The following is a 27,423-nucleotide window of genomic DNA, read 5'->3' as shown; positions in this document are numbered from 1 at the left end:
AATGTGAGCGATTACACCTAGCTGGATAGCAAACATGAAATATACAAAGCAGAAACCTACCACACCTAAAACAAGGAGTTCATGAACTTTAATAAACACTAAAGCTTCTTAGTCCAGGATGTTGAGGATTCTGCAGTGACAGTCAGTCAGTATTGGTGGTCCATGTGGAAAGACCTATGGCCACCTTGTGTGGAGCAGTAGTTCCCAACAGCAGGGATCCTGGCACAGTCTGTGGCTGAGTTTTGATGCTGGTGGCACAGGAGTTCTTTGAGTCACAGTCTCCATCATTCTCTCACATGCGCCATGTTTAGTCTCTTTTGGAAAGCCAGCTGTCGTCCTGCTGCAAGTTCAGGTGTTCCAATTCTGGGTTAAGGCAGCAGATCTGTTTCTGCCTGAATAGTGTGTGTGTGTGTGTGTGTGTGTGTGTGTGTATATTTATAAGAGTCACAAAACTGTTCACCCTTCACTGGAGATATCATGGGTTCCGCTAAGGAGCTTCGGAGATCAAGCTGGGATTCCTTCAATGTATAAGGCGGTGCAGGATCGAGTCTTTCTGGGTTTTTGGAGCTGATCAGTTCGGCCAGATGGAAGCAGTTGCTTCTGTTCATAACATCTCACCCCACCCCACCCCAATCTCAGGTTCTCCACTATTCCAACCTTCATGACAGTTACTATCTAAGTTTCCTTTAGCCCCCCCTTTTACTGTGCCAGGGCCCCAATTCAGGAGGATTCCTGCAGATCCTGTCACTCCGCTGTCTTTTTTTTTTTAGGAATACGAAGCCATCTATCTAGCAAAGTTAACTATTCAGATGACATCACCTCGGCAGCTGGAGCGATCGCTGTCTGTTACTACAGGTGAGCAGGTGTTCTAGATCTGTTTCTCCTTCCCTCTAAAATGTTTGGTCTTATGTACTTGGGGCTCATATCCACTGCTGATTTGGGAAGGAACTACCTTGTTCACATCTATTTACGAAATAAATCGTGAGGAGCCTGGGCCCCCCCCAGGCTGATTTTTGCAACATGCTCACATTTGGGCATGAGAAGCCACACAGAGTTGGTGGATTATGATATGAATTATGATAGCAGCTGGTTCCTATTGGACAGAATCAGTTTGAATTTCTGCAACACTCTCAGGTAGCTAAATGATCATGTAGCACAAGGTGGCTGAAATGTGTTAGTTCACATCTGGGAAGAGAAGTGTAGGGTGACTGGATGTAAAACAAAACAACAGCTTGTACAGTGACTTAAGTGTAGCATGTGCATGTAATAAACAAGTATGTATTAACTATTTTGGTACATTTAAAATGGGTGTTTCTTTTTTATATGTAAGCAAACCTTGGATTTCTAACTTACCCTTGTAAATGGAATGGGAGGGGTAAATAGGGCAAAACCAAAGCATTTTGCAGAATCAGCTCTGGTTCCGTCCAATTAAGCCTCTTTCTTTTGGAACAACTTCATGTTTCTGTTCTCTTGGCCAGCCTCTCCAACTACCCTGCATGTTTTACAGGAAGTCTGAAACGTACTCATGAAGAGGATGAAGAAATCAGCAATACGCAAGCAGCAGCCCAGAACGGTTGACACTAGGAGCACCCTGGACTTGCTTCACATGGCAGCTGCTAATCTCAGCAAGATGAACAACCAGATCTAATTTTTAAAAATGGGAGAAGAATCCAACTTTCTTATGCAAACTTGCCTCCAGTAGTACACCAGGCAACATTTTTAAGGTATTGGATTCCTTGACTGACTAGATGGCACTGATTGTTTTACTCCCCCCCCCTTTTTTTTTTATACACACTTTATAGTTTTACCCTAAACCAAGACTTTGGACTTGCAAAGAGGTATTATTGCAATAATGCACTTTTCATACTTGAAATTGCTTTATTTGTATTGATAAAGTTATTACTTAAAAACAAAGTACGAGTTGGGGGGATGATTTGTTTATAAAGTTTTGTGTAATTTATAACAAGAGTCTTTAGTAAAAAAAAAAAAAACCCAGAAAAAAACAACTGCATAAAACTCACTGTGGGTTGTATTTGTTTCATTTTCCAAGTTTAGGCTTCAGGGAGAGGAAAACAAGTTTTAGCAGCGATCAGAACTTATTGCTGTGACCATCATGAAGTAAAAACAGTGGGTTCAGCATCACTGAAGTGTTATCATAATAGAAAACTCAGATTTTCTTTGAAATAAAGTGGTTTTTCATATGTCTACCCCTTGGCTTCCCCCTGAAAGGCCAAAAGCCCATTGTAAGACACTTTAATCTTAGCCTTCCTTCAAGGAGCTCAGGGAAACTCGCATTGTTATCTTCTCCCTCCCTCCTCCTACTGCACTGAAACCTCTGAGTTTCAGAAACAATGTCCCCAGTAATGTTCCCTTTAATTTTTCTATATGCACGTGTGCCCAAATAGAGGGTCGAGTGGAGTTCATGGAGTGGAACCAACTGCCTCAACAGGGAAGCCAGAAAGAAGATGCTGGTATCTTCCATCTTAATCAGCACAATTTGAAGTGTTGTCTCTGGCTGATTGGCCAGTATCATCTATTGACCTATGCACCTAATAAAAACAGAACCTGAAAGAGGAAGAGCTGCAGGCAACATATCCTGCAACAACAACAAAACACAAAAAACTATGCTGCTGCTTTTTACTTCTACTGGAAACTGGAAATGTGGGATCAGCTAATGAGATTTTGTGATTGTGTATCCCTGATGGGTACAAATCACATAGATTTTATTGAACCGGAAGAAATAGGAGCGCCTCAGGTTGTTGCAGAGGGAGTGGAAGACTAGAACAAAAATATGAGACTTGTGATTTGGCCTCATGTTGGGAGAGCTAAGGGAATTCCTGAAAGAACAGTATGGAACCCAACGTGCCTTGTTGTAGCAGAGTAATCTGGTTACTCTGCAGAAGATCTGTGGCCAGAAGAGAGGCTTTTTCCCTGTCAGAATATTGACTTCTATTATACACAATGCTGTACTTGTCAGCTTGGATCCAGAGAAGCAGCAGCTGATTTTCTTGCCCACCACCCCTCAGCAAAGGTGATTTTCTTGCCCACCACCCCTCAGCAAAGAGGTGGGAAGAGGCACCTTTTGTGTGTAAGAACTTAGTGTTAGTACCTTGAAATCAGCTCTGTTCTCTCCTCTCTAAAAGAGAACAGAAGACAGGAGCCACCTTCCTGTTTGCGTTTGGCAGCCAGCTTCGAGTTCTTGGGATGAGTGCCAGGGAGACTCTTCTGGCAGTTTCCCATAATTTTCCCTATGATCCTCTCAGTACTGAAGATTGAGAGCACTCACACCATGAAGTATTCCTGCCATCTACTGGTAAGCCCTCTGGGAAAAGGGGAACATGGTTCTTTTCCCCACCTAGAACACTAGATGACACCTACACGTTCTGCTATTTTTATTTTTTGCTGAGTTTGTTAGGTTTTAGTGTGTTACCCAGTTCCTTCAATCTTTCCTCGTAGTTCCTAGTCTCCTGATCACCTTTGTTGCCCTTCTCTGAACTGCTTCCAGTTTGTCTGAATCCTTCCTAAAGTGTGGTGTCCGGAATTGGGCACAGTATTCGAGGTAAGTTAAGGTCTGACCAGTCCAGACTAGAGTGGGACTATTATTTTTCTACAAAGTCTGTTGTGACACAGGAGTAGCCAGTAGTTCTGACCAAGGCAAATGTATAGGTAAGATCAACATTTCTATTCACCATCAAGACATAGGTTCTGAAAGGATCTGAGCAGAAGATAGACCCATCATAAAATGTGTTATTTTCTGGGCTGGCAGTTAGGATTTAAAGGCCAGCTAAATCAGCAATCATCTTAATAACTCATCACTATCCATTGAGAGACACCAAACCACATTTAGGCTTGTAAATTTTTCTCCCTTCAGAGCTTATGATCCACCTAACTTCAGAGAAGCAGGGCTACATTTTCCATCCCAACATTAGTAATTGTCCCAAATGGATGAGCTCCAATGACACTTCTCAAGCTACAAGGTAGGGATGAAACAGCTGGCCAATTACAGCACATCTAGGGTCAAGGAAAAAGGAAACAATAGTTAAACTTAAAAGATTTATTAACACAACCTCTGTCTGTTTTACAATTTTTTTTATAAAATTGAATAAATAAAATTTAAACATCTCCAAGAAAGTTAAAGTACTGCAAAACACGAAGTGGAACAGCCATCCCAATTTACAGTAGCCCTCTGTGGTTCAGTAATGTCTTGTGAAGCTAATTACTGAACTGTAAAACTCTTCTTTAATAATGTTAATAGCTTTTTAATGCCCTGAAACTATACTATGACAACCCCCTTTAAGCTGAAGTGGCAGGAGGGGCATTGTACACTTATTGCCAACTAATGGCAAGAAGTGGCAAATTGTTTATCCACAAAAGTATAATGAGCCTTTGAGACCAGGATTTTGGATTTCTGGAATCTACTGAATGGGTCAACATGGCAGAAGACTACATTTGCAAAGAATACAAGTTACAATTCCAGGAGGAAGGTGTGTTCTCCACTGCCTTTTCACAGTTCCAAGGGCTACAATATCCTTCTCCTAAAATACGTTTTAAATATGAGAAATTTTGCATATCCAAGTTTTGCTTCATGTTTAACTCATGGGGCGGTTTGAGATATTAAGCTGCAACAGCTCAAACACAGGGTTGCTCTGTATGTTGTCATTTCTATCAGTTGTGACTGTAATGGGAAGTCATCACTGCAGGGCTCTTCAGGGACCAATGAAACCTTGAGATGCATTAATGTCAACACAGTAATTGTTACATCTGGCACAGGCTTTGCATTTATCATTCTTGCGTGACAAAAGAATTGCCTAAATCAGTCCAATCTCATTACTTATTCTGGCTGCCAAAAAAACGCAGTACAACACTTGTAAAAATACAAGGGAAGGAAAAGTGTCAGGTAAAAATATACCTTTGGCTAAAAACCCATCCCTACTGTGGAAGTACTTGCTCGTGTCCCAGCTAGCAAAAAGCAGCTAATAGGTTTCACTGTTGCCAAGGAAACCTAAAATAATTAGTCTGCTGAATTTGTCCCATATATATCTAGAGGTGATCACTTCATTTGCAGCAGAATCGTTTTCCATAAGGAGAATGAAGACAGTAGCACAAGTTCCTCCACCAACAGTCCATTGCAAGAGATTAAGCCAGGAGGTCTTCAGTTGAAGAACCTCTGAAACATGTAGTTCTCTTCAGAGACGGAATACCCAAATTTTTTATAGAAAGCTATGTTCTTTGGCAGGCACTCGAGAGTAATTTTGTAGCAATTCAATCTCTTGCTTAGCAATGTGAGAGTTGACATCAATCTAAAAGAAGAAGAGAGTTTATGCTTTGAAATAAAATTATGGTTTACTTCTGCTCTTGCAGAGGGGCACGCGGACAGCTGTTTAAGCAACCCTGAACCCACACATCAGTGCCCTACAACCACCCCAAACCCCAAATGGATGTGCTTGGGGAGCTCTCGCTTTCCATCTGAGAAATGAGTAGAAGTGGACAAGAGCTGTGGAGAGAAGATACTCTGAACAAATGCACACAGTAAGACCACAGTGAGTTTTGTACCTGAGTGAAAATATGAACTTGGGTTTCCCCATGTATAACCCCAATACTCCCGCTGCTGAATCACACTTTAGGAACTGGTTAAGGGGCTAAAAATATGTGATGCAAAATCTCTCCTCCAAATTCCAGCCTCATTATGAATTCACCAGGTGGCCTCAACCAAGCCATTTTTTTCAACTTCACCTTCACACCACCTGCAGTATGGGGATAATCGTAATACTGGCCCACCTTACAGGACCGCTACAGCGATTGTTAGAACGTGGCTAGTTTAGACACTTGGAATGTGCTATGTCAATGCTATCACTACAAGCACTCTTATGTGAGAAGTGTAATGCTGCGGAATGTATTTTTGAGAGCCAAACGCTATTTGTGCTTTGCTCATAGAAATGTGAGCAATTAAGAGGCCTCTGCCCCCCAACCTCTTGTCCCCAAACGGTGGGAAGTAATAATTATGAATAACTACTTACAATTTGCCAAGTTGTTTTCCTCGACATTCCCCACTTACAACAACATCTTCTATTCTTCCCCTCTGAAAGCAGGCAACACGGTTTAACCATTGAGTACCAGTCAGTACTAGAGCTTGTTCATGGCAACAGTAGTTCTTTCTTCAACACACATACCTTTGCACATGAGTGAGTAAACTTATGTTCTATGACTAAAGTTGCAGTAGCCACAATCTCTCGTAGATTAGTATCTTCCACAACTGTAACATAGTAGTCCCCAGAGCTCCTCATGCGTTCAAAGGTTTCTGTGGAAATACAGACAGCAATACACTTAGTAATAGATTAAATGTTTCCTAGGTTTTCTTGCAGCTCTGGCCCTGTTTCCCTACAAAGGTAATACCCAGGATACAGTGCATCTGAACTGGGACAAGCAGATGAATAGGATGTGAGGGGCTCCCTATAAGGCAAGCAACAGCTATGTGCAGTTGACAATGTAGTCAAACTTGCAGGTTGCCCAAGAAGCAGAGGAGACAGACAACTGCCTCCATTGCTACCTCAACCATCCCGCAGCCCAAAACTCTTGAAGAGACAACTGCTACTGGAGCAGACTCTTGCTGTTCCCTTCTTACAAACAGCAAAAAACATCAAGGTACTCACTGATAAATTGTTCAGGGCTGACACTTCCAGTTTCAGTCAGCTGACTCAGAACTTTTAAAAAGCCTGCAGTAAAAAGGATGGTTTCCATAAATCAAGGTAAGCATCTTACAGTATTAAACTCGCTGCTCCAGCATTTCAGATGTAGATACCAAAAACAGCACATATTTCACTATACAGAGCTTGTGAAAACGACAGATTTGAGAAGCCACTGCATTCCCATTGGGAATTGGTCTTCTACTTGCAGTAAAATCTGAAAGGTTTTTAGGCTGCCTTTCAGCAAAGCTATTATGACAACATACAATAAAGGTGATAAAGTACCAGCAAAAATTATAAAATTACTTACCAAGGAGCAGAGCAATGGCATAAAAATTTAGCAAAACAAGATGAAAACAGCACCAGTAAAATGTAAAGGTGCAGAAAGAATACTTGAGCCCTCCTATCCAAAACCAGCCATCCTGCTCTTCCTGTAATGCTTTTTTGCACTAAACCTGGGATGAGCAACTTGTAGCCCTCCAGATGTTTTGGCCTATAGCTCCCATCAGTCTTAGCTAGCACAGCCAATGGTGAGGGATCATAGCATTTTTAGGTCAAAACATCTGGAGGGTCACAAGTTGCCCACCCCTGTACTAAACCAATCATTCTAGATTTTTGCTCTGACCATTTTTTCATCAAAATGAAAAATAAAATGAAAATTCATTCACTTGATTTTCTATGACATCTAAGCAGGAAGATTTTGGTACAGCCAAACGAAGAATGCAGGGAGTCGGCTACCAAATTCAGGCAATGTGAGGGGTGGTTTGTTTGATGTTGCTCTTTTGTGCAGAATGTGCTTGGCAGTCCAGACACCCTGGATCTCGGGCCTAAAGTCCTTCATGCTATAAGCCTTAACGGATATCCAGAAATCTTACTTTTGCAATCCCAACAAGGTTGGGATGCTGAACTCAAGCAGTAGTCTTAGTGGACTAAGCTGTTGATACCAAGTTTTGAGGCTGCACTCAGATTGGTTAATAGATCTGTCATATTCAAAAATGTGCTCCTCACCCCCACCCCCATTCAATAAAGCATAAACCATTTCTGAACTTTCCTTGGATCAACAAAGCAAATGCTTCGGAAGCTATTTATTCACTTTACTCTTAAGATGAATTTACCAACAACTTGGTGGCAATAGGCAAGAATTTTACATCAGATCTGTAAGTTTCATGACTATGAATTATGGGATTTGGCACAAATCACCAATTATTCTAATTTAGTTCAACCATTATGAACTCAACGTGAGCAGTACCTCTGTTGATGTCAGCAGTACAAAGAGGTCTCAAAACCAAACCATCGCCTGGATCCAGAGGAGAAATTGCAGGGGAAAATGTTGCCGTGTTCTGGCTCCAGTCCAGTTCCTGAAGGAGGTGGGGGTCATACATTGGTGTGCTGTCGGGTTTTATTGTTGCTGCAGGCATCATGGCAGCTAAGACTGCAACAGCTGTACTGAAATTGAAGTGACAACATTGATTCACAGAACTGCCATTTGCAAATATTATAACATCTTAATTGTACTGTCTTTCTAAACCATTCAGTTACTCAAGGCAGCTTACAATCCTGTTACATTTCAATCCTTAGAATAGTCTTCAGTGGCCTGCTAACCCATTGTTTATTTAACCCATGGGTTGTCGTGATGTGCGAACCCAGCTGCACTAACAAATGAGTAACCCAGAAAGAAAACCCACGGTTTGTTGTTTGGTTGTGAACTCTGGGTTGTTTAAACCAGGGGTTGTCATTATGTGTGAACCCAGAATCGTGGGTTGTTCATGGGCTACAGAGGAACAGGCAAGAGCAATCAAAAAACCCAGCCACCACTCTACATGCCACCACTTAATAGCAGTGGCAATACTACAGTGGTGTAAAGCTGTGGGGAAAGGGGAGGGAGTTGGATGAAGGAAGACGAGGGAACCATGGTTTGTTTGACTGTGTGCCAGACAAACCCTGGGTAGGGCAACAAACCATCAGTTAGCATTATGTGCAAACCAGGTCTACATCACTCAACTGACTTCTGTCTTGTGCAAGCCTTTCTAGGTCAGGGTAAAACTAGATAGTGTAATAAAATGTAAGATTGTCACCAAACAGCAGCCTCATGTCAAGGCTCACCTGGAACACCTAATTCAATTTACCTTCGATCCCATTCCCCAGGCTAAAATAATCCAGAAAAGATAATTTGAACTAGTTATCAGCAGAGAAAGAGAAGCAGTTGTTGACATGGCACTGCTGTTGCTTTTCAACTAGCCATCCCCCATTTCTTACTTAGCTCACAAAATATAAATTGCAAAGCATGAAAATAAACTAATAATAAAATGGTTGCACAAGGCCCTATTACCTTGATGTATGTCTGTAATGCAACAAAAGGTTAATGACATTAAAGCAGTATTTACTGTTCCATCAGATGGATTCTTTGAACTAAAAACAGCAGGACCTGGGGTTAAATAAACATTCCAAATACAGTACAAACTTTCCGATAATGAAGTCCATTTGGAAGGCAATTTTTTTTCATTGAAGAAAAATAACCTTTCACAAAGCAAGGACCACTGCAATATATTTTGTAATTCATACTGCAATATTTACCAAGAGAAATTAGCTCTCCAAAGACAAAAAAATGCAAGCACAGTTAGCCTCGCCAATTGCCTGTGGCAACCTCCTGCTACTGTGGTCTCTGAGAAGGCTATGGAATAGGTAGGCCAATTTCAGTGCTCTCCTTTTGTATATTAGCAGGCAATCCAGAAAGGTTTCAACACACTGTCAAGCCTTCTCCAGCTCAAAGTTCATGGGCCCTTTCAAGCTGATGCCAACTCTTGAAACCAGCTCACTACACTGCTTCTTAGCAACACTTAATTAACATACCACCTATAGCAGGGGTAGGGAACCTCTAAGCCCATAGACCACGTCCAGCTTACAGCCTTTGGATCCAGCCCACAGCCTCCCTCCTGTGGCGTGGGGGGTGAGAGAAGGGACGGTGGAGTGAGAGAGAGAGAGAAGGGGAGAGAAAAGTGAGAAAAAGGAGAGAATGTGGCTTTGGCCCCACCCACTGCTGATATGCAATCCTTAGAACAGTGGTCTCCAAACTTGGGGTTGGTGGGCACATTTGGAATTTTGAGAGAATTATGTGAGTGCTCTCACAAAATGGCTGCCACAGAGAGGGGCTTGCCCATTCATGAAGCATAGCTGGTCACAAAACGCTCATTTCCCCCAAAGCAAACTGGTGGGACTAAAAAAAAGTAACATGCCCAAGAACTTGAGTACAAGGCAGAGGTGGGGTTTGAGCTCCAAAACACAAAGCACCATTTTGAACCCAATAAGGATGGTGCTGGAGGGCTACCTCTCACTTTAGAGCATGCCAACTAATCAGTTTTTGAAATAAAATCTTGCATTAAAAAAAAACGAGAGACAGGGAGCCTGACAGGTGCCAAAAGATGTGTCCACTGGCACCACACTGGAGACGCCTGCCCTATGGGGTTACACGTGCATACAGCCCTTGGATGAAAAAGCCTCCTTACTCCAAATCTATAGGAGGCAAAATATAAAGCTCAGGATTCAAAAAGCCGCACAACTGGTTCTGCATGCCTAAAGGGGTGTGGCACTTCTGTTTCGTCAATGGCAACAACCAATGCTAATATTAAGCCACTTTTGAAACCAGGAGCTGTTTTGAAAGCAGTTTATATACGAGAACGAAAGAGCTCTGATGGACCAGACCAAAGGCCTATCTCGTCCGACTTCAGTATCCAGTTCCCACAGTCACAAACCAGGTGTCCCAATAGGAAACCCACAAGCAGGACATGAGTGCAATAGCATCTTCCCGCTCATGTTCCCCAGCAACTGGTATTAAGTGGCATACTGCGTCTCATACTGGAGGCAGCCTATAGCCATCAGGACTAGTAGCCACTGACAGCCTTATCCTCCATGATTTTGTCTAATCCCCCTTTAAAGACTTCTAGGTCTCTGGGTATCACTACATCTTGCATTGGGAATTCCACTGTTTAACTACTATGGATTCAACCCAGTGAGCATGGATGGTCAGCCGGCTTGGGGTGGTGGATCCCCTCCCTCCCCCTCCATTTTTATTTTATACTGTATTTTTAAACTTTTATATTTTATTGTGTTAGATTTTACGGTTTTAATTGTTGTGAACTGCCCAAGAGCTTTGGCTATTGGGCGGTATAGAAACGTGATAAATAAATCTACATGCTGTGTTTAGAAGTCCTTCCTTTTATGTCCTGAACCACCTACCATTCTGCTTCACTGGATGATCCTGGGTTCTAGTATTACCCAGTTTAATACACCTCTACCATGTCTCCCCTTTTCTCTAAGGCATTGTAACTCCTCATAAGGGAGTTACTCTAGCCCCCTGATCATTTTGTTGTCATTTTCTGCACCTTTCCCAACTCTACAATAACCCTTTTTAGGTGTGATGACCAGAACTGTATACAGTATTCCAAGTCTGGTCACACCATATATTTGTACAAGGGCAGTGTGATATTGGTAGTTTTATTTTCAATTCCTTTTCTAATTATGCCCAACATGGAATTTGTCTCTTTCACAGCAGTCACACACTGGGTTGAGATTTTCATCGAGCTATCCACCACAACCTCAAGATCTCTCTCAGGATAGTCACCACTAGCTTGGATCCCATCAGCATATATGGAAATTGGGAATTTTTTTGCCCCGACATGCATCACTTTACATATGTCATTGGGAGTGTGGACCTGCTGTTTATAGGAGGGAAAGTCAAAAATTCTTCAAGCTGTGCTTGGGCCTAAAGAAGCTCTTTGGAAGCTGGCTGCTTTCTGTAACATTTTGCAGCAGTTCACACAAAACAGTAGCAAAACCCCCTTTGGGTCACTCCTTGGGTCATGATGAGGGCACCACCCCATTCTCGAGCAACTGTGTGCGTGTGCGCATGAATGTTTTGAGTGAGCGAGCTATCCCAGGGTGAGAGCGCATGAATGTTTTGGGTGAGCGAGCTACCCCAAGGGGATAGCTGGGGAGGCTGAGGTCCCACCGTCCCTTAGGTGAGAGCTGATGGGTGGGGGCAATTGGCTAGGGTGAGAGGTTGGACTCGAGGGGGTTGGACTGGATGGCCTTGTAGGCCCCTTCCAACCCTACTATCCTATGAGAGGCTAACCATAGCCTGGATGATGATCTTATGTGTATAAATGTGGAGTGGAGGGAAGGTATAGTAGGCCTATTTTAATTTTAGGTTGCTGCTAGAGTCTTTTACTGGCCTGGTTTGTTTGTCTGCCTGTACTGGCCTTTTGTTATTAGTTCTATATCATTTTAAGTTGTGTGCTCAGGTGAATCCCAGGGGACGGGGGAGGAACGGAGTGCCCCTCTTGGAGTAATTTTGGGCAGAGAGAGGTATGGCATTGGGGGTTGGACATGTCAGGTAAGAGAAAGACGGGACAGATATTTGAAATCTGTCCCCATCTTTCAGTCCTTCCCCCTTACCTCAAAATCTAGGTTGCCCTATCAGCCCACCCTCTGAACTGCTGGTGCTTGTTGGTCCATAATGAAACAATTACTATCCATGTCTCGATTGTGGATGAAGAGGCTGACCTGGTGTGTATTACTGAGACCTGGGTGGATGAGCTGGACAGGATGGATCTGTCTCAGCTTTGTCCTCCTGGGTACTCAGTGGAGCACCAACCTAGATTGGAGGGTTGGGGGCGGTTGCCATCATCCATAAGGATTCTATCTCCCTCATGAGGAAACCCATCCATCCTAGCACCAGTTTTTAGGGTCTGTACCTTGCATTGAGCCAAAGAGACAGAACAGTTATGCTGCTGATGTACCACCCACCCCGCTGCCCAGCAGCCTCCCTGCCTGAGCTGGTGCTGGAGAACCCTAGGACTGTGGTTCTGGGGGACTTCAACATCCATGCCGAGGGTATCCTGACAGGGCCTACTCTGGAGTTCATGACAACCATTGGGCTGACTCAATACATTGCTGGCCCGACACAAGTGGCAGGACATACCCTGGACCTGGTTTTTCCTGTTGAGCGGTTGAGGGATGATCTGGTTTGGGATTGTTGTTTTTTTCAACAAGCCCGTTGTCATGGTCAGATAATTTCCTTGTGAAGTTTGGTTCAGCAGTAGTAGATCCTCCCTGCAGGGGTGGGGGGCCCGATTAAGATGGTCCACCCCCCAGAGACTTGTGGAATCCGATGGATTCCTGAATACTCTGGGGGATTTTCCGACTGATAGGGCTGGCGATTCAGTCAAGGCCTTGGTCTCACTATGGAATGGTGAGATGGGAAAGGCCTTTGATACAATCACTCTCAAACGCCCACTCCGGTGCTGTGGAGCCTGTAATTCACCTTGGTTGACAGAAGATCTATGGGCAATGAAACAGACCAGATGACAGCTAGAGTGCAGATGGCACGTATGATTGAAGACAACTCGGAAGTTGCAGCTAGTGCAAAAAGGAAGCAGCTAGACTGTTGACCAGAACTTCTTGTAAAGATCATATAACACCAGTTTTAAAGGAATTGCACTGGCTGACAATACTCTTGTGGTTGGAATTCAAGGTTCTGGTGATGACATTTAAAATCCGAAGTGGCTTAGGACCTCAATATTTGAGGGAGTTCCTCTCCCTATATATGCCTGCCCGAGGACTGAGGTCTGTTGGAGGGGCTCTCCTCTATGTTCCACCAGTGTGAGACATATGCTATGGGGGTGCATGGGAGAGGGCCTTCTCTACTGTGGCACCCCGGTTGTGGAATGCCCCCCCCTTGGAGGTCCAACTGACACGTACATTGGTTTCATTTCAGCGCCAAGTTTAAACATGCCTTTTCACCAAAGCCTTGGAGGGCTAAATGCATTCCCTAAAGTTGCACGCTGTTTTAACTGTTTTATATTTAAACTGGTACAACCTTGTTTAATGGTTTAATATGTTTTTAGCTGTTTAAATGATTTACTATTTTATACTGTTTAAATTAATTTTATCTGTATGTCACCCTGAGTTGTTCATAGAATAGTAGGGTTGGAAGGGGCCTGTAAGGCCACTGAGTCCAACCCCCTGCTCAATGCAGGAATCCAAGTCAGCACATCCCTGACAGATGGCTGTCCAGCTTCATCTTGAATGCCTCCAGTGTGGGAGAGCCCACCACCTCCCGAAGTCATTGGTTCCATTGTCGTATTGCTCTAACAGTCAGGAAGTTTTTGCTGATGTTCAGCCGGAATCTGGCTTCCTGTCGCTTGAGCCCATGATTCCGTGTCCTGCACTCTGGGATGATGGAGAAGAGATGCCGGCCTTCCTCTCTGTGACAACCTTTCAAGTACTTGAAGAGTGCTATCATCTCTCCCCTCAGTCTTCTCTTCTCAAGGCTAAACATGCCCAGTTCTTTCAGTCCCTCCTCAGAGGGCTTTGTTTCCAGTCCCCTGATCATCTTGGTTGCCCTCCTCTGAACCCTCCCCAGCTTGTCTTGTTGTTGTTGTTCAGTCGTTCAGTCGTGTCCGACTCTTCGTGACCCCATGGACCATAGCACGCCAGGCCTTCCTGTCCTGCGCTCTCTCCCGGAGCGTGCTCTTTACAGCATCAGATTTTCTTTTCACCACCAGACACATCCACAGCTGAGTGTCCTTTCGGCTTTGGCCCAGCCGCTTCACTCTTTCTGGCGCTACTTGGAAATACCCTCTGCTCTTCCCCAGTAGCATATTGGACACCTTCCGACCTCAGGGGCTCATCTTCCGGCGTCATCTCTTTCAGCCTTGTGATACGTTCCATGGGGTTTTCTTGGCAAGAATCCTGGAGTGGGTTGCCATTTCCTTCTCCAGCGGACCACATTTTGTCAGAACTCTCCGCCATGACCTGTCCGTCTTGGGTGGCCCTGTACGGCATAGCTTATGGCTTCACTGAGTTACGCAAGCCCCTTCGCCACAACAAGGCAGTGATCCATGAAGGTGCCCAGAACTGGACACAGTACCCCAGATGAGGCCTAACCAGTGCTGAGTGGAACTAGTACTTCCCGGGATTTGGAAGCTATGCTTCTCTTAATGCAGCCCAAAAAAACATTTGCCTTTTTTGCAGCCACGTCATATTGCTAGCTCATATTCAGCTTGTGATCGACAACAATTCCAAGATCCTTCTCGCTTGTAGTGTTGTTGAGCCAAGCATCTTGTAACTGTTCATTTAGTTTCTTTTTCCTAGGTGCAGAACTTGGCATTTATCCCTATTAATGTCATTCGGCTGTTTTCTGCCCAGCACTCCAGCCTATCCAGATCACTTTGAATTTTGTTTCTGTCTTCCAAAGTATTAGCTATCCCGCCCAATTTGGTGTCATCTGCAAATTTGATCAGTATTCCCTGCACCTCCTCCTCCAAGTCATTAATACAAATGTTGAAGAGCACTGGGCCCAGGACTGAGCCCTGTGGTACCCCGCTCGTTACCTCCCCCAGTGTGAGGGGATCCCATTGATAAGCGCGCTTTGAGTCCGATTCTGTAGCCACCTGTGGATCCATCGGATCGTTGTTTCATCTAGCACTTTGAGCTGTTTGCTCATCAGGATATCATGGGGCACTTTGTCGAAAGCTTTGCTGAAGTCAAGGTATATTATGTCTACAGCATTCCCACAGTCCACAAGGGAGGTTACTTGATCAAAAAATGAGATCAGATTCGTCTGGCAGGATTTGTTCTTGACTAATGGTCAAGAACATAGCTTTGAGTAATCACTGCATTGTTTTCGAGGTGCTTACAGATTGATTCCTTTATAATCTGCTCCAGAATTTTCCCAGGGATTGATGTCAGACTATGTTACTGATATAGGGCAGGATACAAATGTTTTAAATAAAAATAAATTAATAATAAAATTTGCCAAAGCGCATGCCAGGCACATTCTGCAGCCTTCTTGACTATTCAGTCCCTGACTGGGGGTTGCTATGCAACATCCAAACCCAGACACTATAGATTAATCATGGGTTAAATAACCTACTTCCCCTTCATGGATCACTGCCTTGTTGCGGCAAAGGGCCTTGCGTAACTCAGTGAAGCCATAAGCTATGCCGTGCAGGGCCACCCAAAACGGACAGGTCATGGTGGAGAGTTCTGACAAAATGTGGTCCATGGGGTCATGAAGAGTCAGACACGACTGAACAACAACAACAAGAACTTCTAGAACTAACACCAAAAAAAGATGTCTTCTTCATCATAGGGGATTGGAATGCTAAAGTAGGAAGTCAAGAAATCACCAGGATAACAGGCAAGCATGGCCTTGGTGTACAAAATGAAGCAGGACAAAGGCTAATACACTTTTGCCAAGAGAACACGCTGATCATAGCAAACACGCTTTTCCAACAGCACAAGAGGCGACTCTACATACACATGGACATCACCAGATGGTCATCGGATTGATTATGTCCTTTGTAGCCAAAGATGGAGAAGCTCCATACAGTCAGTAAAAACAAGACCTGGAGCTGACTGTGGCTCAGATCATGAGCTTCTTGTTGCAAAATTTCGGCTTAAATTGAAGAACGTAGGGAAAACCACTAAACCATTCAGGTAGGACCTAAATCATATCTCTTATGAATATACAGTGGAGGTGAGGAATAGATTTCAGGGATTAGACCTGATAGACAAGAGTGCCTGAGGAACTATGGACGGAGGTCCGCAACATCGTTCAGGAGGCAGCAACTTCTTGTTGTTCAGTCGTGTCCGACTCTTCGTGACCCCATGGACCATAGCACGCCAGGCCTTCCTGTCCTGCACTCTCTCCCGGAGTGTGCTCAAGTTCATATTCATTGCATCGGTGATGCTATCTAGCCATCTCATCCTCTGTCGTCCCCTTCTCCTTTTGCCTTCAGTCTTTCCCAGCATCAGGGTCTTTTCCAGAGAGTTTTCTCTTTGCATTAGGTGGCCAAAATATTGGAGCTTCAGCTTCAGGATCTGTCCTTCCAATGAGCACTCAGGGTTTATTTCCTCTAGGATTGACTGATTTGACCTCCTTGCAGTCCAGGGGACTCGTAAGAGTCTTCTCCAGCACCACAGTTCAAAAGCATCAATTCTTCGGTGCTCAGCCTTCCTTATAGTCCAGCTCTCACAGCCATACATTACTACTGGGAAAATCATAGCTTTGATTAGACGGACCTTTGTCGGCAAGGTGATGTCTCTGCTTCATACTATGCTGTCTACGTTTGCCATAGCTTTCCTCCCAAGGAGCAAGTGTCTTTTAATTTCATGGCTACAGTTACCGTCTGCGGTGATCTTGGAGCCCAAGAAAGTAAAATCTGTCACTGCTTTCATTTCTTCCCCTTCTATATGCAAGGAAGTGATGGGGCCAGATTTCAGGGATTAGACCTGATAAACAGAGTGCCTGAGGAACTATGGACGGAGGTCCGCAACATCGTTCAGGAGGCAGCAACTAAATCCATCCCAAAGAAACAGAAATGCAAGAAAGCAAAGTGGCTGTCTGAGGAGGCTTTACAAGTAGCTGAGGAAAGAAGGGAAGCAAAAAGCAAGGGAGAAAGGGGAAGATATATCCAACTGAATGCAGAGTTCCAGAGAATAGCAAAGAGAGACGAGAAGGCCTTCTTAAATGAACAATGCAAAGAAATCGAGGAAAACAACAGAATGGGAAAGACTAGAGATCTCTTCAAGAAAATCGGAGATCTCAAGGGAACGTTTTGTGCAAAGACGGGCATGATAAAGGACAAGGAAGGCAGGGACCTAACAGAAGCAGATGAGATTAAGAAGAGGTGGCAAGAATACACAGAAGAACTATACAGGAAAGATCTTAATGTCGCTGATACCCATGAGAGTGCGGTCACTCAACTGGAGCCGGACATCCTCGAGAGTGAAGTCAAGTGGGCCTTAGGAAGGATTAGTAACAACAAAGCTAGCGGAGGTGACAGTATTCCAGCTGAGCTATTTCAAATCCTAAAAGATGATGCTGTTAAAGTGCTGCACTCAATATGCCAACAAATCTGGAACACTCAACAGTGGCCACAAGACTGGAAAAGGTCAATTTACATTCCAGTTCCAAAGAAGGGCAATGCCAAAGAGTGTTCAAACTACCGTACAATTGCGCTCATTTCACATGCCAGCAAGGTTATGCTCAAAATCCTACAAGCTAGGCTTCAGCAGCATGTGAACCGAGAAGTACCGGAAGTATAAGCTGGGTTTCGAAGAGGCAGAGGAACTAGGGATCAAATTGCCAACATTCACTGGATCATGGAGAGCCAGGGCCTGCAGGAGAAGCCACCACCACCACCACCGATGAAGAGGTGGGCCTGCTGCTGCTGCTGCCGCTGCCGCCGCCACCAGGCCTTCCCTGTAGACTTCTGCCTGGCAGACCGCCAGTCCCTGCAGGACCAGGCCCCCAGGTACCGAGCCAGCTGTGCTGCTCCACCTGCCCCTCCCTGGAGGGACTACATAAGCTGGCTGGCTGAGGTGGCCTGGGAGAGCCAGGGCCTGTAGGAGAAGCCACCACCGGGGAAGAGGCGTGCCTGCTGCTGCTGGGCCTGCTGCCGCTGCCACCACCACCACCACCAGGCCGTTCCTGTAGACTTCTGCCTGGTGGACCGCCAGTCCCTGCAGGACCAGGCCCCCAGGTACCAAGCCAGCTGTGCTGCTCCACCTGCCCCTCCCTGGAGGGGCTACATAAGCTGGCTGGCTGAGGTGGCCTGGGAGAGCCAGGGCCTGCAGGAGAAGCCACCACCACCACCGGGGAAGAGGCGTGCCTGCTGCTGCTGGGCCTACTGCCGCCGCTGCCACCACCACCACGCCTTCCCTGTGCACTCCTGCCTGGCATTATCTTTAAGGAAATTTTTAATTGTTTTGTTTGTTTGTTTTGTTTTTTGGGGGGGTTGTTGTGTTTTTAGGGGTGGGTAGCCTGCCTGATAGGTGGGAGCGAGAGGGCATGTGTCCACCTGATGGAGGCAGTGGGGGGAGTGTTGGGGGGCCAGAACATACCGAGGCTGGGCAGCAGGCGCTGGCGGAGCGCTAGGGGCAGGCCATGCCAGGTAAGGGGAACAAGGCAGAGATGTGTAATATCTGTCCCCTGCTCCGGGCCTGTCCAGAGCCAAAGGATGGTTGGGGGAGGCGTGACCCCATCTTCTGGCCTTCGTTTGCTGCTCTGCAATGCCAGGTCTGTTACCCAGAAAACCTCCCTCATCCATGACATGATCCTGGATGAGGGTGCAGACCTGGCATGTATTACGGACACCTGGCTGGCCGAGGCTGCTGCTCCAACCCTTGCAGCCATGTGTCCAGCCGGATTTTCGTATGCACAGCAGCCGAGGGCTGGGGATCGGGGAGGGGGAATGGCTGTTATCTACCCAGAGTCCTTGGTCTTCACCCCCTCTCCGGGAGACCAAGGTTGCTGAGTGCATGTACTGGAGGTTGGGCCCGAACGGCAGTCTGGGGATTCTGCTCGTGTACCGTCCACCCCGCTGCACGACTGACTCCCTGGCTGAGGTGCTTGAGGTGGTCTCTGATGTGCGTGTACAGTCCCCTAACTTATTGGTGTTGGGGGACTTCAACGTACATTCGGAGGCCATCCTCACAGGAGCACCTTGGGACTTCATGGAGACCATGGCCTCCTAGGAGCTGCACCATATTCTAACTGGGCCCACCCATGTAGCCGGTCATGCACTAGACCTTGTGTTTGTTTCTGGAGAAGTGGGGAGTGATCTGGAAGTCGGGGGTATATCCACCACCCCCTTGTCATGGTCAGACCACTATCTGGTGACATTGGACTTCTTGGTTCCACAACCCCTCCGTAGGGGTGGGGGACCCATTAAAATGGTCCGCCCCAGGCGTCATGGATCCAATGGATTCCTGAACGCGCTTGGGGATTCTCTGGGGCACGCCAACGGCCACTCGGTCGAGACCCTGGTGGGCGGCTGGAATGCCGCAATCACTGGGGCATTAGATCAGGTGACTCTGAAACGCCCTCTCCCCCTGAACAGGGCTCGGAATGCACCATGGTTTAATCCGCGGTTACAAGCTCTGAAACAGGAGGTGAGACAGCTAGAGCGCCGGTGGCAGAAGTCTCGCTCCAAAGACGATCAGACACGGGCTAGAGCTGTATCTTCAGCCTATCACGCAGCAGTGAAGGCAGCAAAAAAGGAATATTATGCTGCCTCTATCGCGTCTGCAGAGTGCTGCCCCAGGAGGCTGTTCCAAGTGGTCCGGAGCCTGGTCGGTCCTGTGGCTCCGGAACCACTGGAGCATTCTAAGGCCTCCTGTGAGGCCTTGGCAAGGCACTTTGCAGATAAAATTGATCAGATTAGGTGTGTTACTCTGCACGCTGTGGATACAGTTAGTGAGCAAGAGGCGGCCTGTGGCAAACTGGTTTTGTGGGATCGGTTCCAGCTTCTTCCTCCTGATGAAGTGGACAAGGTGCTTTCATCTGTACGGCCGACCACCTGCTTACTTGATCCTTGCCCATCTTGGCTCATTATGGGCTGCAGAGAGAGACTGGGTGAGGGGATCAAGGCGGTGGTGAATGCCTCCCTTGAGGAGGGAGTGATGCCATCAGCCCTCAAGGAGGCAGTGATAAGACCGCTCTTAAAGAAGCCCTCCTTGGATCCCCAAGTTCTGAACAACTTTCGCCCAGTCTCAAATCTGCCATTTTGGGGCAAGGTGATTGAGCGGGTGGTGGCGATGCAGTTGAAGGCACACTTGGAAGAAACTGATTATCTAGACCCATTTCAGTCGGGCTTCAGGCTTGGGCATGGGACAGAAACGGCCTTGGTAGATGATATGAGGAGGGCTCTGGATAGGGGTGAATGCTCCTTCCTTGTTCTCCTCGACCTCTCAGCGGCTTTTGATACCGTTGACCACGATATCCTCCTGGACCACCTGGAGGGGTTGGGCATTGGAGACACCGTATTGCGGTGGTTCCGGTCCTTCCTCTCCGGCAGGTACCAGAGGGTAGCAGTGGGAGAGGAGGTTTCGGACCCGTGGCCACTTACTTGTGGGGTGCCACAGGGTTCCATCCTCTCCCCGATGCTATTTAACATCTATGTGAAGCTGCTGGGGGCTATCATCAGGAGGTTTGGGGTGCAGTGTCATCAATATGCAGATGACACGCAGCTCTACCTCTCATTCAAATCTTCACCAAGGTTGGCTGTAGAATCCCTGTCCAAATGTCTGGAGATGGTGAGTGGCTGGATGGGGAGGAATAAGCTGATGCTGAACCCTGACAAGACCGAGGTACTTTTGGTGGGAGACAAGAGGAGGCTGAGGGATGTTGACCTGGTGTTGAATGGGGTACGGCTACCCTTGAAAGACCAGGTCCGCAGCCTGGGGGTCATTTTGGACTCCCAGCTGTCCATGGAGGCTCAGGTGTCAGCTGTGAGCCGGACAGCACTGTATTAACTCCGTCTGATACGGCGGCTGCGCCCCTTCCTTCCCATCTGCTCCCACTGGTAGTACATGCCCTGGTCTCCTCTCATTTAGACCTCTGTAATGCGCTCTACGTGAGGTTACCCTTGAAGACGGTTCGGAAACTGCAGCTGGTACAGAACGCGGCGGCTCGCCTGATTAAAGGCAGCTGCCAGCGAGATCACATCACTCCAGTGCTGAAGGAGTTGCACTGGTTACCAGTTGTTTTCTGGGCCAAATTCAAGGTGTTGGTTTTGACCTTTAAAACCCTATATGGTTCCGGCCCAGCCTATCTTAAGGAGCGCCTCCAGCAGCACCAGACAGGCTGCTTAACAAGATCAGCCTCGGATGGCCTTCTCTCTGTCCCATCAGCCAGGACAGCTAGACTGGTGGGGACGAGGGAGAGGGCCTTTTCTGTGGTGGCCCCCACTCTGTGGAACTCCCTCCCTAGGGAACTCCATCATGCCCCCTCTTTAATGAGCTTCCGTCGTGCATTAAAAACATGGTTGTTCAGGAAGGCATTTGGGGTGGGTTAGGGTATTTTAGAAAATGTTTTTATTGTAGAATTTTATTGTTTTAAACTGTTTTATTGTATGTTGTACATCGCTCAGAGTGGCTGGGTGACCAGCCAGATGGGCGATTAATAAATTTAATAATAATAATAACAACATAATAATATGGAGAAAGCAAAAGAATTCCAGAAGAACGTCTATTTCTGCTTCATTGACTATGCTAAAGCCTTTGATTGTGTGGATCACAACAAATGGTGGCAAATTCTGAAAGAGATGGGAGTACCAGACCACCTTACCTGTCTCCTGAGAAACCTGTACGAGGGACAAGAAGCAACAGTAAGAACCCGACATGGAACAACCAATTGGTTCAAAATTGGGAAAGGAGTACAACAAGGCTGCATATTGTCGCCCTGCTTATTTAATTTATATGCAGGGTACATCATGAGAAACGCCGGGTTGGATGAATCACAGGTCGGAATTAAGATGGCCGGGGGAATTATCAACAACCTCAGATACGCAGACGATACCACCCTAATGGCAGAAAGCGAAGAGGATCTCAAGAGCCTCTTGTGGAGGGTGAAAGTGGAGAGTGCAAAAGCTGGTTTGAAACTCAACATTAAAAAAACTAAGATCATGGCATCTGGCCCCATCACGTCCTGGCATATAGAAGGGGAAGAAATGGAAGCAGTGACAGACTTTATTTTCTTGGGCTCCAAGATCACCGCAGATGGTGACTGCAGCCATGTAATTAAAAGACGCTTGCTCCTGGGGAGGAAAGCTATGGCAAGATATCACCTTGCCGACGAAGATTTGTATAATCAAAGCTACGGTTTTCCCAGTAGCAACGTATGACTGTGAAAGCTGGACTATAAGGAAGGCTGAGCGCCGAAGAATTGATGCCTTCGAACTGTGGTGCTGGAGAAGACTCTTACGAGTCCCCTGGACTGCAAGGAGGTCAAATCAGTCCATCCTAAAGGAAATCAACCCTGACTGCTCATTGGAAGGACAGATGCTGAAGCTCCAATATTTTGGCCACCTAATGCGAAGAGAAAACTCCCTGGAAAAGACTTTGATGCTGGGAAAGATTGAAGGCAAAAGGAGAAGGGGGCGGCAGAGAATGAGATGGCTAGATAGCATCACCAATGCAATGAATATGACTTTGAGCACAGTCCCGGATAGAGCGCAGGACAGGAAGGCCTGGCGTGCGATGGTCCATGGGGTCACGAAGAGTCGGATACAACTTAATGACGGAACAACAACAAAATAACCTACTTATCATACGTTAATTAAGGGTTCTTTAACTCATGATTAACCTATAGCATCTGGCTTTGGATGTCACACAGCAACCCCAGATTGGGGGTTGAATATTCAAAATAGCTGTGGAATGCACCTAGCAAATCATGGGTTAATTAATTAATTAACCCACAATTTGCCACAGCTGCATTCTAACCAGCTTTTTACCTCAACATCTACTAGCCTTTTTTGTTCTTCCACAGGCAGGTAGAGATGTTTTTATTTAGGCAGGCCTTTGACATTTAGGCTGATCTGTGGCCGAAGGGTCTTTAAACTGGTTGGTGCTGTTTATTACTTATGCCATTGAGTTTTTAATTGTGTTTTTAACCTATTTGCTTTAAGTTTTACTTAAGATTCTGTTTTTAATCTGGATTTAATGTTAGCTGCCTTGAGTGCCATTTTTTGGCAGAAAGCCGAGATATAAATAAAAATAGAGATGGGAGTATTAATTTGATGCAGTAGCATTTCCTCCTAGCCCCCTTGTTACATGATATCCAAGCATCTTAGACCCCATTTATTCTAAAGAAGGAAATTGAAGCCCTTTGTTAATAAATTAAAATGATATGAAGGAAATGTTTGCTATAACGTGGAGAAAGCAAACAAGCTAACAGCTGGCTATATTTTGCGTTCTTCCTACTTCACTGGATGCAAGTTCCTCTTCGCCTGACAGGTACATTACTTGGCAGTCAAAGATATTATGGCAAAATCAACTACACAAAAAAGAGAATATAAGACAGGGAAATGGATTTTGCTAGACTAGTATTTTTATGATATCTCTATGCACATTAATAGTATTATAAATAAATAATAAGAGGCCTGTGTAGGAAGTGGAGAGGGTGCAACTACAGTCTCTCCAGTAGTCACTGGTTTAGTGTTGTGAAAAAAAGAAATTATAAGCATTCTTAAAGAAGCAATGCTGTTCTATCCTTTGGGGCTATCTTGCTGTACTTTTTGGGAGGTGGCGAGAAAAATGCTAGATGGTGGAATTATATCAGAAAGATAAATGCTCCACAGCTGTCACTCGCCATTAGCAGCTTCCCTCATGACCCCATACCTCTCAGCTTGTCTCCACACAAGTGTGCACAGATGTGCACACACAGGAGAATTCCCATGGCTAAGCCAGTGTTTCCCTTTCAGTTGGACTAGCTGCACACTCTGATAATCAAACGCACATTTCCAGCCACCGACGATGTCTCTGAGGGTTATTTCACGCATTAGGCAGCAGCAAACCCAGGTTCACCACGGAATGTGAGTTATTTATATTAGGGAGCCTAGGCTGGCACCTGCATAAGTATTCCCTATTAAGGGGGCTGTAAAGAGTCACAATCACACTTTTACGTATGAAGTGCAACTTAAAACAAATGTTTAGGTGTGCACCTTAAAAACCTAATAGGCAAAGTGGGCCTCAGCAAGTGCAGGGTGCCCCGTCTCCGCACCGCGGATAACCTCAGCATTTCGGGATCTAGAGGGCTTCCGGTCTTTTCATAACCCCCACCCCCACCCCCACCCCCACCCCCACCCAAAAGCTTGCTTTGCTGGCTGCAAGACTGCGCTCAGGTGGCTCAGTCGGTCCCCTCTCCCAGCCCCCGCCCTGAACCCTCTGGGCAGCCTTAGGGCAGCCCTCTTCCATACGCTGCCCCACCGGCCATGCTGGGGGACCGTGCAGACCTGCCTTACAGCCCTGCACGGCAGGCCAGTGTTATTACACAGGCGCGCCAGAAGAGGCGCACGTGCCTGAAGCACGCGCGGCACACAGGCTCCGTACGCGCTCATCATTCGTATTCTTACGGAGTCTTCAGAGGGCAGGGCAGCTGCCTGGAAACCGCTGCGGTCCGGACCGCCTTTCTCCCTGATTTCATCAGGCTGCGCTGCGGGGGAGGGAGACAAGCTGGCCGCGAGAGGCTCTGTGGTGGGCGAAGGAAGGCGCTCTGCACATGGCCATGGGCGCTCTCGTTACTTAACGACTTCCACAGGCGTCCCAGGCTTAGAAAGCAGATTCCGGGGCTGAGCCCCCGAAACACAAGAGCCCCCCGTTTCCCCTCCAGGGGCATTTTCCCCTCACAACCTCCCCTCCGCCTCCGCGTCACAGCCTCCCCCCCCCACTTCCCCTCACTCACACGAGCGCTCCGTCCCGCGATGCCGGCGCTGAGGCGAAGCTCTCTGCATCCGGGCGCGCATGCGCGAGCGACTCAACCGGACGTACCTTGACTGACGTGGCGACTCGGGCGGGGCGGCGCAGAGCGGCTAGGTTGGGAGGGCAGCCAATCAGGAAACGCTCTCCCCTTTCCTGCCCGAACTGTCTCGCCTCGCCCACCACTCTTAGCCCCGCCCCCTTCCTCCTCCACGGAGTCCCTTACGCGCGCATGCGCTTTTCTCTAAGCAAGGAAGGCGGGAAAATGAGAAAGAGAAAGCTGCACCAACCGCTCGGGGACGCGCATGCGTACTGTCCTTTTGTGAACCTACGTTCTCCCTCCGGCGACGACAACAATAAATAAATATTTGCGTATTTAGCTCACATTCAAATAGGGTGGGCAGCGTCTGGCCCCCCTTCGTCGCCCCTCAGCCCTAGGAAGCAGCACAGCCAGTGGTAACGGATGACGGGAGTTGTAGGCCAAAACATCTGGCGGGCGGCGCCCAGCCCTGCTCTGCGTCCCTCCGCGCGGCTCTTGTGACGCCGCCCAGGGCCGAGGCGGGGGGGGGAGAACTTCCCCACGAGCCCCGCGCCCCCCAAATATGTGATCCCGATTTCTTTCTGCTCTTTCATGGATCACGGCCTCGTTGTGGCGAAGGGGCTTGCGTAACTCAGTGAAGCCATAAGCTATGCCGTGCAGGGCCACCCAAGGCGGACAGGTCATGGCGGAGTGTCCTGACAAAATTCAGGCAACCATCGTATCTACTACTGTGGGCAAGAATCCCTTAGAAGAAATGGAGTAGCACTCATAGTCAACAAAAGGGCGGGAAAAGCAGTACTGGGGTACAATCTCAAAAACAACAGAATGATCTCAGTACGAATCCAAGGCAAACCATTCAACATCACAGTATTTCAAGTCTATGCCCCAACCACTGATGCCGAAGAAGCTGAGGTTGATCGGTCCTATGAAGACCTACAACACCTTCTAGAGGTAACACCCAAAAAAGATGCCCTCTTCATCATAGGGGATTGGAACGCTAAAGTAGGAAGTCAAGAAATCACCGGGATAACAGGCAGGCATGGCCTTGGTGTACAAAATGAAGCAGGACAAAGGCTAATAGAGTTTTGCCAAGAGAACACGCTGATCATAGCAAACACTCTTTTCCAACAGCACAAGAGGCGACTCTACACATGGACATCACCAGATGGTCAATATCGAAATCAGATTGATTATGTCCTTTGCAGCCAAAGATGGAGAAGCTCTATACACTCAATAAAAACAAGACCTGGAGCTGACTGTGGCTCAGATCATGAGCTTCTTGTTGCAAAATTTCGGCTGAAATTGAAGAACGTCGGGAAAACCACTAAACCATTCAGGTATGACCTCGATCATATCCCTTATGAATATACAGTGGAGGTGAGGAATAGATTTCAGGGATTAGACCTGATAGACACAGTGCCTGAGGAACTATGGACGGAGGTCCGTAACATTGTTCAGGAGGCAGCAACTCAATCCATCCCAAAGAAAAAGAAATGCAAGAAAGCAAAGTGGCTGTCTGAGGAGGCTTTACAAGTAGCTGAGGAAAGAAGGGGAGTGAAAAGCAAGGGAGAAAGGGGAAGATATATCCAACTGAATGCAGAGTTCCAGAGAATAGCAAGGAGAGACAAGAAGGCCTTCTTAAATGAACAATGCAAAGAAATCGAAGAAAACAATAGAAGGGGAAGATTAGAGATCTCTTCAAAAAAATCGGAGATCTCAAGGGAACGTTTTGTGCAAAGACGGGCATGATAAAGGACAAAGAAGACAGGGACCTAACAGAAGCAGATGAGATTAAGAAGAAGTGGAAAGAATACACAGAAGAACTATACAGGAAAGATCTGAATGTCCCTGATAGCCACGATAGTGCGGTCACTGAACTTGAGCCGGACATCCTCGAGAGTGAAGTCAAGTGGGCCTTAGGAAGCATTAGTAACAACAAAGCTAGCGGAGATGACAGTATTCCAGCTGAGCTATTTAAAATCCTAAAAGATGGTGCTGTTGAAGTGCTGCACTCAATATGCCAACAAATTTGGAACATTCAACAGTGGCCACAAGCCTGGAAAAGGTCAGTTTACATTCCAGTTCCAAAGAAGGGCAACGCCAAAGAGTGTTCAAACTACCGTACAATTGCGCTCATTTCACATGTCAGCAAGGTGATGCTCAAAATCCTACAAGCTAGGCTTCAGCAGTATGTGAACCGAGAACTACTGGAAGTACAAGCGGGGTTTCAAAGAGGCAGAGGAACTAGAGATCAAATCACCAACATTCACTGGATCATGGAGAAAGCAAGAGAATTCCAGAAAAACGTCTATTTCTGCTTCATTGACTACGCTAAAGCCTTTGTGTGGATCACAACAAACTGTGGCAAATTCTTAAAGAGAGGGGAGTACCGGACCACCTTACCTGTCTCCTGAGAAACCTGTACGAGGGACAAGAAGC

General features: G+C 46.6%; 2 protein-coding genes across 6 annotated transcripts in view; one reads left to right on the top strand and one right to left on the bottom strand.

Annotated features, from left to right (window-relative positions):
• STYX (serine/threonine/tyrosine interacting protein) overlaps positions 1–2,616 on the top strand; it is a 44,499-nt gene extending 41,883 nt beyond the window's left edge. Inside the window, exons 10-12 of one of the 3 annotated variants that reach the window (XR_014787816.1) lie at positions 771–855; positions 1,508–1,724; positions 2,406–2,616. Coding sequence is in view for 1 of the 3 variants with exons in the window: in XM_084834676.1 (XP_084690802.1) it covers positions 771–855; positions 1,508–1,578 (156 nt within the window). In the remaining 2 variants the exon portion in view is untranslated. Of the gene's footprint in view, positions 1–770; positions 856–1,507; positions 2,021–2,055; positions 2,207–2,405 lie in introns of those variants that run through there. The other 2 variants (XR_014787818.1, XM_084834676.1) reach the window with 2 other exon arrangements.
• Positions 2,617–4,039: 1,423 nt separating this feature from the next.
• On the bottom strand, positions 4,040–24,981 carry GNPNAT1 (glucosamine-phosphate N-acetyltransferase 1). 3 transcript variants are annotated; one of them, XM_084834707.1, is made up of 6 exons: positions 24,931–24,981; positions 7,933–8,129; positions 6,651–6,713; positions 6,171–6,298; positions 6,018–6,079; positions 4,040–5,300 (listed from the first exon to the last, which is right to left on the bottom strand). In XM_084834707.1, exons 2-6 carry the CDS (start codon positions 8,102–8,104, stop codon positions 5,153–5,155), a joined length of 573 nt encoding a protein of 190 aa, XP_084690833.1. In that variant the 5' UTR covers positions 8,105–8,129; positions 24,931–24,981; the 3' UTR covers positions 4,040–5,152. The 3 variants fall into 3 exon arrangements, with proteins under 3 accessions (XP_084690833.1, XP_084690823.1, XP_084690838.1); XM_084834697.1 differs by having other exon boundaries at positions 7,933–8,124; XM_084834712.1 differs by lacking the exon at positions 6,018–6,079 and having other exon boundaries at positions 7,933–8,124.
• Between the last annotated feature and the right edge of the window lie 2,442 nt (positions 24,982–27,423).

The sequence above is a fragment of the Heloderma suspectum genome, chromosome 1 (genome assembly GCF_057233095.1).
Source record: "Heloderma suspectum isolate Gila_16-S chromosome 1, 16-S_ref, whole genome shotgun sequence".
Taxonomy (NCBI): domain Eukaryota; kingdom Metazoa; phylum Chordata; class Lepidosauria; order Squamata; family Helodermatidae; genus Heloderma; species Heloderma suspectum.
The sequence above is the reverse complement of the archived record's forward strand: the minus strand, read 5'-3'. Positions and strand labels throughout refer to the sequence as shown.